Source organism: Amphiprion ocellaris, chromosome 11 (genome assembly GCF_022539595.1).
Source record: "Amphiprion ocellaris isolate individual 3 ecotype Okinawa chromosome 11, ASM2253959v1, whole genome shotgun sequence".
NCBI classification, from domain to species: domain Eukaryota; kingdom Metazoa; phylum Chordata; class Actinopteri; family Pomacentridae; genus Amphiprion; species Amphiprion ocellaris.
In genome coordinates, this window is record NC_072776.1 from 31,372,531 (window position 1) to 31,385,201 (window position 12,671).

The following is a 12,671-nucleotide window of genomic DNA, read 5'->3' on the forward strand; positions in this document are numbered from 1 at the left end:
TAAAGTTCTGCTGTAAATGCTGCAGGACAGGAATGCTGGTAGAAAACTGTTAATCGTGTGTTAATATATTGATTTTACTGATCAATGCAGCTGATTATTGATAACTGACAGCTGCACATTAGAGCTGTTAAACTTTAAACTTCATATATTTAAACATGATATTGTATTGAAGTGTATTTAAGTCTGACACCATCCCATAATGCAGGATGTAAATGGAATTTTTGGCCAAATCAAAGTGAAATTAATGTTATTGATTGAATATTCTCTGTAATAAATAACAATGGAATAATCAATGTTCTAATCAGTGATCGATCAGCTGCAGGAAATCAAACATTAAAACATATTTATGTGATTTGTGCATCACCATGTTGGGTTTCCATGGCAACACGATGCATCCAGTGTGTGATACTGTAACTACACGGCTTCATTCTGTGGTTTTAGTAACATACAGATCAACAGGTTTACAGATAAAACAGAATCTGAATCACTCAGAGAGAATCATCAGGAAACCATTTGGTTAAAGAGAGACGGAACTCTGAACAGAACCTGATCTGGACCAGCATCAGTTACCATGGAGATCTAGCTCTGTAGCATCAGTTACCATGGAGATCTAGCTCTGCAGCATCAGTTAATGGAGATCTAGCTCTGTAGCATCAGTTACCATGGAGATCTAGCTCTGTAGCATCAGTTACCATGGAGATCTAGCTCTGCAGCATCAGTTACCATGGAGATCTAGCTCTGTAGCATCAGTTACCATGGAGATCTAGCTCTGCAGCATCAGTTACCATGGAGATCCAGCTCTGCAGCATCAGCTACCATGGAGATCTAGTTCTGCACCATCAGTTACCATGGAGATCTAGCTCTGCAGCATCAGTTACCATGGAGATCTAGCAGGTCAAAAGACAGACAAATTCACGACACTGAAAACTCAACATACGTGCTAGCATGGTAATCTCACTACATAGTTCAGCTCTCAGAAAACCAAAAGACATCCTAGATACGTTGAACTGGCATCTGAATCACTGCACCATTAATTCACTGGTTGATGTCATGCTCTTACCTGCCCTGACTCTTAAAAAAGAAAAAAACACTGAGATGCTTCAACACCTTCTGATTCGAAGTTGTTGATCTTCTTTTCCTGCTGGAACATCTGACAGAAAAGACAAGTCTTCTGATGCCTGTTGAAACACCACAGGTCTTCTTTAAAACATGCATATAACCTTTATTTCAAGAACAGTGATTATGTGATAACAATATTAAACCACTTTAATGGGACCTCCTGGGTGGAAACATTGATTGACATCCTTGTACATAAAGTAGTAGAAGTTCTTCATGAGGTGCCGCTGCATTAATGGATCATCAGACTAAATTCTATCTACAGCTTTGATTCATCCACAGAGAATTAAAGATAAAGCCACATCTCTGTTCCACCAGAACGCACCGATGCTCAGTTCTTTCTAGTTATAACCTTTGAAGTCCAACAACTTCTACAGTATCCTCTCCTGCTGTTATTTCAGACATGTCTGAACAATCCTCACCCTGTTGAGTCTTCACACATGTCCTGCTTATGGGAAATAGTGTTGATCAAAGGCCATGATGGAACCTTTGAAACACGAGTCTTTGTCACAAAATCAAACATCATGCATTTTGATTCTTTTATAGGTTTTTTAAAGGTCTTGTGGAAATATGCCAAAAGTTACCGCATTAAAAATATACATACAGAAATGTCAGTATTTGGTTAATCGTGCTTTGACCCTTTTCACCTCAGTTAGGAACTTTTGGTTTCTGCCTACAAGTTTCTGGTTTATCTTTGACTCACCTGCACAGAATTCGTACAGTTAAACAAAATTTGTTGTCTTTTTGACTCAGACTTTTTTCTTCATCAGTCCAGTTTCTTGATGGGTTTAAGGCAGGACTTTCAGGAGACCATTGAACCATTTCTTTACCACATCTAATATGTGTTTGGCCTCAGTGTCTAAAACACTCAACTGTGTCCAAGATCAACCTTCTGCTGATGATTTTAGGTTTTCCTGAATAATGTGGAGGTGATCCTCCTTCATTATTCCCGTTTACTTTGTGTAAAGCTCCAGTTCCACAGAGCATGATACTGCCACCACCATGCTTCAAAGCTTTTTACATATACAAAGCTGATCATTCAAGTTGCTGTATGTGAATTTTTGACCCAGTACATTTTGCTTCAGAAGAACTCTAATAACTCTATGAAAGAACCAAAATGCCTGATTGTTTTATGTGACAAAGTTTCAGGTGTTTCAATGATTCTATCATAGAAAAAACAGTCATAAACTCAGGTCCGCGATGGTCTTTGTAAATGTACCTTGGGGGTTTAACTTGGTTTTGCAAAAGAACCCAGAAGATCCAGTTTCACTTCACTGGATCTTCTTGTTTCTCTGATGATTAGAATAAGGAATTAATCAAAGAAGCAGAAAGATGCAACAAGTAGCATATAATGGGGAAGGTGCACGGCTGTAGGAAGATAGGCTTGGTTTTGTGTTCCAATTTACTATCATCACTAACTAAAGAGGATGGACTTTCATCTTTATTTCTGTGGTCAGTTTTGATTTCAAGCAATAAATTCACCCCTTTGAGAAACGACAAACATCCATAAAGGTGTTCATCTAATCAAATCTTTCTTCACTGATTCATCAGATATGTTTTTTATTCTTTAATCTGCAGATTATGGGTGGCCTCTGCCCCTAGATCTGTGTCCCATCTGGATCTACTTGGATGTCCTGTTCTCCACGGCGTCCATCATGCACCTCTGCGCCATCTCTCTGGATCGGTACATCGCCATACGGAACCCGATCCACCACAGTCGCTTCAACTCGCACACCAAGGCCCGCATCAAGATCATGGCAGTGTGGACCATCTCAGTGGGTGGGTACCACATGCACACAACCACACACCAGCTGAAATTAGACTCGTTTCTTCCTTGAATCACTTAAACTATCTGCCTTTGACCGTGTTCCAACAAACGTGTATGGTTGTTAGTGATCAGAGGTATGCAGGAGTTGTTTTTGTTTGTCTCCATTAGATCACAGTCAGAGTTTTTCCAAAAAAAAGTTGCAATAAAGTTCTGCAAAGTTTTAGCAATGTTTTGTTAATGTTTCTAACAACATATATGGTTTTTAGCAATGGTTTTAGTTTATTTACATAGGCATCCAGCTAGAATTGTTTTGTTCTAAAAACGTTCTGCGAAAGTTCAGCAATGTTCTAGTATAGTTTTGCCAAAGTAGAACAAATATGGTTATTAGTGATGTGAGGTACACTGGAGTTGGTTTTTGTTGAGGTTCCCAACTTGAAATGTTTTGTTCTAAAACATTCTGAGAAAGTTCCACATTGTTGTAGTACAGTTTTGTTAATGTTCTTTGAATGGTTATTAATGATCAGGGGTATGGTTTTTGTTTGTTTCCACGTGAGCACAGCTGGAAACGTTTCGTTCTAAAAACATTGAGAAAGTTCTGCAATGTTCTAGTACAGTTATGCTAATGTTTTTTTTTTTAAAAACAAATAGTTATTAGTGATCTGAGGCATGCAGGAGTTGGTTTTTGTTTGTTTCCACGAGATCTAGAATTGCTTTGTTTTAAAAATGATCTGAGAAAGTTCTGCAAAGTTTTACTATTGTCGTAGTTTCTCTTAAACCTCAAGGATGTGTAGATGTTGAAGAAAACGTCCATTGACACTGTTACTTTTATAATATAATTTATTACATAAATAAGACAGCATCTGAACAGGCACCATGGTCTGCCTGTGGAGAGTTTCCCAGCCAATATGAAAATCCCACTTGAACAAAGGGCTGGTGGTCATTTTATACCCTCTGGTAAAGGATGGAATTACAACATCTGGTTTAAACCCCTACTCAAGAACAACTCCTCCTCAGACAAAAACCCCCTACTCTGCACATTCCTAAGGGTCACAGGTCAGCTATAGGTTAACAGTGGACCCCAAGGTCAACACAACATAGGATTTCTTGAGCAGAAACACATACCTCAATACTTACTGCCTCCTGTTAGTTAACAGGTCACTTTATGGTCAACAACTATCAGAACTCATATCAGATCAGATACTACACTATTTACTGTTCTGTTGATGTTTTAACAACATATACGGTTGTTAGCAATGGTTTTGTTTGTTTTCCATGAGATCACAGCTACAGTTGTTCTAAAAATGCTCTGAAAACGTTCTGCAAAGTTTAAGAAATGTTTTTTTTTTAAATATTTCTAACAAATGTCTAGGTTGTTAGCGATCAGAGGTGTGATGGAGTTGGTTTTTGTTTGTTTTTAGTGGTTTCCAGCTAGAATTGCTTTGTTCTAAAAAACATTTTGAGAAATTTCCGCAATGTTCAAGTACAGTTCTGCTTATATTTCTTACAACAAATGGTTATTAGTGATCTGAGATGTGCTAGAGTTGTTTTTTGTTTGTTTCCATGGAATTCCAGCTAGAATAGTAATTCTAAAAATGTTCTGAGTAAGTTCTGCAAAGTTTTAGTCCGGTTTTGTTAATGTTTTAACAATGTATATGGTTGTTAGCCATGTTTTTTGTTTCCACAGGCTTCCAACTAGAATTGTTTTGTTCTAAAAACAATCTGAGAAAGTTCTTGCGATGTTCTCATACGGTTTTACTAATGTTTCTTAAAACAAATATGGTTATTGGTGATCTTCGGTCTGCTAGAGTTGATTTTTGTTTGTTTCCATGAGATCACAGCTAGAATAGTGTTGTTCTAAAAATGTTCTGAGAAAGTTCTGCAAAGTTCTAGAAGTGTTTTGCTGATGTTTCTCACAACAAATATCATTTTTATTGATCTGAGTTATGCTGCAGTTGATTTTTGTTTGTTTCCATGGAATTCCAGCTAGAATAGTTTTGTTCTAAAAACGTTGAGAAAGTTCTGCAAAGTTTTAGTAATGTTTTGCTAATGCTTTAACAACGTATTTGGTTGTTTGCAGTAGTTTTTGTTTGTTTCCAGTGGGTTTCAAGCTAGAATTGCTTTGTTCTAAAAACATTCTGAGAAAGTTCTTGCAATGTTCTAGTACAGTTTTGCTAATGTTTCTTAAAACAAATATGGTTATTAGTGATCTGAGGCTTGCTAGAGTTGATTTTGTTTGTTTCCACACAATCTAGATTTGTTTTGTTCTAAAAACGTTCTGAGAAAGTTCTGTAAAGTTTTAGTAATGTTTTGTGACTGTTTCTAGCAATATATATAGTTGTTAGCAATGTTTTTTAATTTTTTTTTTTACACAGGCATCCAGCTAGAATAGTTTTGTTATAAAAATGTTCTGAGAAAGTTCTGTAATGTTCTAGTACAGTTTTGCTAATGTTTCTTAAAACAAATGGGGATTTGTGGTCTGAGGCATGCTAGAGTTGGTTTTTGTTTGTGTCCATCGAATCTCAGCTAAAATTGTTTAATTCTAAAAATGTTCGGAGAAAGTTCTCCAGAGAAAGTTTTTTTTTTTTTTTTTTTTTTTAAATATTTATAACAACATATCCGGTTGGTAGCAATCAGAGGTATGCAGGAGTTGGTTTTTCTTTGTTTCCACGAGATCACAGCTAGAATGGTTTAATTCTAAAAATGTTCCAAGAAGGTTCTGCAAAGTTTAAGTAATGTTCTGAGAATGTTACGCTCAACATTACATCACAATGTTAGAATAAAAACAGGCTCTGAAGGCTCAAATATAGGATCCAGCACATTAAGTACAGAGTAAATTAAATAACCCTGAGCGTCCTGTTTAATGTATTTTTGCTTGGCAGACATGCAGCCTCTCTTTGTCTTTCCTGGTTATTGCCTTCACACTTTGTTGTGTTTTCACAGAAACCTTCAGCACACAAGCAGCTTTTCTTACACCAGAAACACTCGCGTGGTTCACAAAGGTGCTGTTTGAATAAATGTACAAAGCGGAGATGAACAAATCCAAGCAGAGCCTTTTGAAAAACAACTTGAAAAGCCTCTAATTGGATTAACTATTGTATATTTCAAGGCCAATAATAAGCAGCAGCGTGTCGGAGGTGCAGACGTTTACACTGTGCTTGATTAGTTTCTCATTTTCCGGTGAGCGAATACAAGAGAACAGATTAAAGAACATGTTTGTTCCGGTTTATGTTAAAACAGCCGCCTGTGCATGGAGGGAGTCCTTAGTTACTTTTGTCCATTCTGGATATGAAGGAACCCGACCCTAAAGCAGTTCTATTGTCAGAGTAAAGTCCCCTAAGAGTTTATTTATAGGTGATGTGAGGCTTTTGTGGTGACGTGTGGTACAACACTGTAGATGATCTATGATATAAACACTTTATTTCCACTTTTTACCTTCCTGCTCCGACAGATAGATACACTGGAACACTTAACTGTCTTCTTCTAGCGGTTTTTAAAAGCCAAAAATCAATTCTTTCACGTGTTAAACAAGCTAATCATTAAGCAACACTAAGATCTGCAGAGCTTTAAATTTTTAGCAACTCATGAACCACATAACAGTATGTAGTAACATTTCTGATAGCTAAAGCCATTTAAAACTCATTTTTGCAAGAAGCCATGAACTAAATTGAAATTAAATGATAAAATATGGTTCTTCCTTTATAAACAGTTTTCAGTGTTTTGTATGATGACAGACAAACAGATAAAGAAGTTTTTGAGAGCAGTTTTAATGGTAGAGAGAGGTCATCTTCAGCTTAAGCCATTAAAAATGGTTGAGTTCAAGTTACCTGAAAGAGGCCACAGTTAACCAACAATAATATGAAGCAAAATAAACAGAGCTTAAATTCAATAAACACCTCTGAACTCAGTCAAGGCAGTAAAAAAGACATAGACAATAGTTCCACCGCTACCACAAAACATATTTTTTGTGTATCCTTGTCCACTGTAAGACTCTTTGTAAAGGTAGTGAGTTCTATAATTACTCTTTCCTGAAATAAAACCACAGAGAGGAAGTTTGCATGTTTTAAATTCACTCTAATCTCAGACAAGATGGTGAAAATAACATAAAAAACTAGTTTTGTGGTCATGGTAAAGCAATTTTGAGTGTACCCTTTGTTTATTGAGTTCTACAACTACAATTCACTGAAATAAAACAACAAAACTTCCAATTTTTGAGTATGTGTTACCTGAGAGAGGCCACAGTTAAACCGGCAACACTGTGAGGGAAAATCAAGAAAAAGCAAATCTAGTAATCATACGAGCAGGAAGTCAGTCAGCCCCTCCTGAGATGCAATTTTCCACAAGATACAAGCAACATTTATAGCTCCATCTAATTCTTAATGGAGGCCAGAACAATCAGCTCCCAATAATTGACGTCTGCCCGCCTGGCTGCTCTCCAGCTGTTCAGGTCAATGGACCTCGATGAGCAGGAAATGTGACGATGGAGCTGCAGCTGATGGATCAGCTCGAAAACAAGGAGCCAAAATCACGAACAGCGTGAAGATTTCAGATGGAAATCTTCAGGAAACACACCATCAGATATCGTTTGACTGAAGCTGAACTACCAGAAACCACTTCTTCCCGTCTTGATTGATTTGTTTTCCCCAACATTAGCCGACATGCTTTCACACTAAGCTAATTAAGATGAGAAATGGTAGAAAAGTGGAGCTTTTCTGCAGGTGGCAGCGAGCCCAGCGCTTAGATTTTATCAAATTAATGGATGTCAGGAACATTGCAGCTGGATGTCAGCGCTGTTTGGTTCTCTTAATGATTTACAGGAGACGTAACCAATTTTCAAAGATAAAAGACAACACAAGCAGCCGGAGGAGTGATGCAAATGTCAAATCTACACAGCAAATACACAAGCAAGTGATAAATGAGGAAATGTGGCATCTCTGTTCTGGCTTAGTTTCAACAAAACGTGCACCTGAGGGTTCAATCTGAGTTCAGCGACAAAGAAACATATCGCCAACACAGATTCAAAGACACAAAGCAATGACAAAACATATATTTACAGACACAAAATGACCACTGACAGACTACAGAGAAAAAAAGGTGTTGCAAAACAACCCAACAGACACAAAACTGTTATCTGCAAAACAACTACGCAAATTAGAGACACAAGTTTACCAGGAGAACATGCAGAGGAACCACAAAAAGATGCTAAAAAATTAAGAGCAACAAAACAGACATGCAGGCACACGCACAAAAAAAGACAGACTACAAAAAACATCCATTTACAGACACAAAATGACTACAGAGAGACTGAAATACTATAAACAAAAGCAAAGTCATGCCGAACAACCATAAAGACATAAAACTGTGGTTTACAAACATCGACACAACGGTGCACAAACTAGTTTACTAGAACAAGCAGAAGAATAACAAAAAAGGCAAAATAATCAATAGAAACATACAAAAAGACACAAAAAAAACCTACAAAATGACAAAAAGATACCAATTACAAAAATATTCTGTTTAGTGACACAAAATTACTACAGAGACTGGAAGACTATTAACAGAAGCAAAGTGATGCAGAACAACAACCAAAGAAACACAGAAGTGTGGTCTACAAACGTGTACAAAAGGACATACTAATGTAGATACGAAATCACGACAAGAAGACGCAAAACAATCACAAAAAAATCTAAATAATCAAGCGAAAAATTACCATAAAGACACAAAACCAACTACAAAAATTACCATAGAGACCAAAAGAGCATAGACAGAAGCAAAGTGATGCATAACAACCATACAGGTCTACAAAACAATTATACAATGGTACACAAACTAATTTACTAGAAGTAGCAGAACGATCACAAAAAAGCTAAAAACAACAAGAGAAACACAAAAAGGCACAAAAACAACTACAAACAGACACAAAATGACCTCAAGTGCACACAAAAAACAGAAAAGTCTTGCAAACCAACTACAAAATAATAAAAAGACACCAACTAATCACAAAAAAATCTACTTAGTGACACAATAGGACCATAGAGACCGAAAGACTATAGACAGAAGCAAAGTGAGGCACAACAACAAAAGAAACACAAAACTGGGGTCTACAAACATGTAAAATAAACATGATCTAGAGGTAAACATGTTTGCTGACCTTCAAGTCAGCGCCGTTGCAAATCCAACAAAAAAGATCGATCAGTTCCCAACAAAACGCTGTTATCAATGAACACAAGGTGAAAAAAGGGAACTGATGCCATCAGTATAAATGCAGACGTACCTGAAATCTCACTCAGTGCCCTTTTTGTCCACACATCATGCATCAACAGAACAAATACAGAACTCCTGAAAGAAGGACAGAGTTTTAATGAAACATCCAGAAAAGGAATAAAATCATCAGCATGAAAGACGTTTGACTTATTGCAGCTAAAGTGCTTCCTAATGGTGGAAGAAAAGGACGCTGAAGCGAAAGTTGAGAACACGTTAATGGTTTTGGTTATTGTCCTTAGCGTCTTGTTAAATTCGGTATGCAAATGTTGCTTTTCAGATGAGTGTCATTACGTCAGCCTTTCATAGAATGACAACCAGGCCATTAATTATTCACCAGTAACGTACCGCAATGATCTGAGACTAAAAATATCTCAGAAATGGGTGCTATCATCTCAGTGATTTCATTTGCAACCAGATTCTGTGCAGCGCTGACCGATGGGTGGAGGTTTGGTATGGAGGTCCTGCCTGGTCTACAGGCCCCATAGAAAGTATTCACTCACCCTGGAAGTACATGATTGAATAATGGTCAATTTCACTTGGCTAGTTTGACATAAAATTACAACAAAAGACTCCTTCATATCAAAATGAAAATCATTTTTTACAAAGTGATGTCAATTAATTGGGAACTGTAAAAATTTAGGTGATTGCACAAGTATTCGCCCTCTCTAGAGTGACACATCTGCAGCCGATTGGTGCTAGAAGTCACTAAATTAGTGAAATGAAAATCTTCTGAGTGTTTGTAGTATAAAGACTCCTGTATCTGGAAGGTCCAGTACTCCTGGATATAACTACACTATGAAGACTTAATTACACGCCAAGCAACTCTGTGACAACGATTATTGAAAATTATAAGTCAGGGGATGATACAAGAAAACTTCCAAGTGACTGAATATCACTTACAGTAAAGGTAAATCAGAACAAAATGGAAGGAATGTTTCATATGTATACATTTACCGAGAACAGGTTGTTCTCCAAAACTGATTAACTTTGCAAGACAGAGAGTACTGAAGGAGGCTACCAAGACACCTATGACTCCTCTGAAGGAAGATTCAGAGACTGAGATTGGAGGGACTGTGCATCGAGCCTTTTCTTCACCAATCAAAACTTTATGGGAGAACAGCAAAGGAAAGCAACTGCTGACAATTAAATTTTGACTGCGGTTCACCAGAAGACGTGGGAGAATCTCAAGTCAACTGGAAGAAGATTCTTTGTTCTGATGAGATCAAAATGGAAGTTTTGGCCACCAGACTAGACGTGATGTTTATCGTTTTAGCACCAAACACTGCACATCATCGCAAACACACCATGCCCACTGTGAAGCATGGTGGTGGCAGCATCATGATGGGAAGCATGGGGGTGGCAGCATCATGATGTGAAGCATGGTGGTGGTGGCAGCATCATAATATGAAGCATGGTGGTGGCAGCGTCATGACATGAAGCATGGTGGTGGCAGTATCATGATGTGAAGCATGGGGGTGGCAGTATCATGATGTGAAGCATGGTGGTGGCAGCATCATGATGTGAAGCACGGTGGTGGCAGCATCATGATGTGAAGCATGGTGGTGGCAGCATCATGATGAGAAGCATGGGGGTGGCAGTATCATGATGTGAAGCATGGTGGTGGCAGCATCATGATGTGAAGCATGGTGGTGGCAGCATCATGATGAGAAGCATGGTGGTGGCAGCATCATGATGTGAAGCATGGTGGTGGCAGCATCATGATGAGAAGCATGGGGGTGGCAGTATCATGATGTGAAGCATGGTGGTGGTAGCATCATGAGGTGAAGCATGGTGGTGGCAGCATCATGATGTGGGGATGTTTCTCAGTAGCAGACCCTGGAAGGCTTGTAAAGGTAGAGGAGAAAATGAAAGCAGCAAAGTCTAGAGAAATGCTGGAGGACAGCGTGTTTCGGTATGAAAGTAAACTGGACAAGATTTGTTTTCCAGCAAGACAATTAGCTGAAGCAAACAGCCAAAGCTCCACAGAAATGGTTTAAAGAACACAAGATAAATGTCGTGGAGTGGCCGAGTCTGAACTCAGACCCCAATTTAACTGAGAATTTGTGGATGGACTTGAAACGGGCAGTTTGCTCCTGATTCTTGTGTAACCTGACAGGGCTTTAATGATTCTGCAGAGAAGAATAGGGGTCAGACTGCAGCGTCCAAGGCTGATTGAACTTTATTCATACAGGCTCAGCACTATAATTATGGCCAAAGAACCATCTACTAAATACTGACCTGAAGGGAGTGAATACTTATGCAATCACTTGATAAACATGGCATGTTTAAGTCTAATTATAAGCAGTGTTTTGTGCTAAAACCTGACTGAAAATCCTCAAATGAATCCTTACTGAGCAAATAGCTGCATGATTGAATTCCAACAGCATTTTCAAGGATTTTTTTGAAATAAAAGCAAGGTTGGAAAAATGTCTTTAGCTGGCTAAAATATGCAGATCAAGAGGAGGCTTTTTAAGTTGAGGTTTAATTACAGCAACCTTAAAGGACTGTGGGTATGTAGACTGTTAAGATTAATGACATCTAACGTGGATGTGTTAATTAAAAGGTGTAACATTAAGCAGTCTAGTTGGGATGGGGGGTGGTCTAACAGACATGTTGCTGAGCAAACCAGGGCTCACAGCTAATTCTAAAGCTCGATGTCAAGACATGCAGCACTTAATCTGAATTCATCAGAGCTTGAAAACAACACTGGAGGGTGGAAATCTGCAGGAAAATGAGTGTTTGCGAAGCAGTCGACATTTCTCGGTTTCCTCGATTCCCGTCTGTGTCTTAGTACTTCCTGTCGAAGGTGCAAGGAAAAGAGGTGAGGACGAGGTTTGACAAAGTGAGACATCCTCATCTGGGAGCTGTCGCTTCAAAGCAGCATCACTTAAATATAATGTGTCACAGTTGCACATTGCTTTGTTAACAGCCTGGATTTTATGGTGTCTGTCACATGAGCACATGACAACTTAGCGTTTATTCACAGCAGTGTTATGCCTCTTTTGTACATCACAGATGCCATGAAGGCGTCACTCACAGCTCATCCAGCAGCTTCCTCCAAATAGGAACTGAGACATTCTTCAAGATGTCATATTAAGATGGATTTCTGGGTTTCAATCAGGAGGACAGAGGAGACCTCATGGCATGAAAGGTGAACTACATCAGTCAACCCTCCAGATTTTAACCAACAGACCCTCAGCAGCAGACTTTTGGGCTTGTGGTGGCTACAAAAGCAAAGACGAGGCAAATTTAGCTGACAATGTCTATTATAGTAGCAATACATAGCATGTGGAATGCAAAAATTAACAATAAATATGCACTGTACAGAAAAATACCCAAATGTTTTGCAGATCTTCTACCGTGTCAATGCAACAATGCAACACAGCGCAACTGCACAAAACATGTAAAAATGGTGGACCATCGCTTACACAATTCCAAGGAAAAATTATCCAAATTTTACTCAAATATTGACCCAACGTGTAATCGCTGCAAATCAGATATAGGTTCACTTCTGCACACCTTCTGG

The 12,671-nt window shown here is 38.4% G+C and overlaps 1 protein-coding gene across 1 annotated transcript in view; it reads left to right on the forward strand.

Annotated features, from left to right (window-relative positions):
- htr2aa (5-hydroxytryptamine (serotonin) receptor 2A, genome duplicate a) overlaps positions 1–12,671 on the forward strand; it is an 88,596-nt gene that overhangs the window by 51,092 nt on the left and 24,833 nt on the right. The window contains exon 2 of the mRNA XM_055015540.1: positions 2,695–2,895. Within this exon, the coding sequence (XP_054871515.1) occupies positions 2,695–2,895 (201 nt within the window). The remainder of the gene's footprint in view (positions 1–2,694; positions 2,896–12,671) is intronic.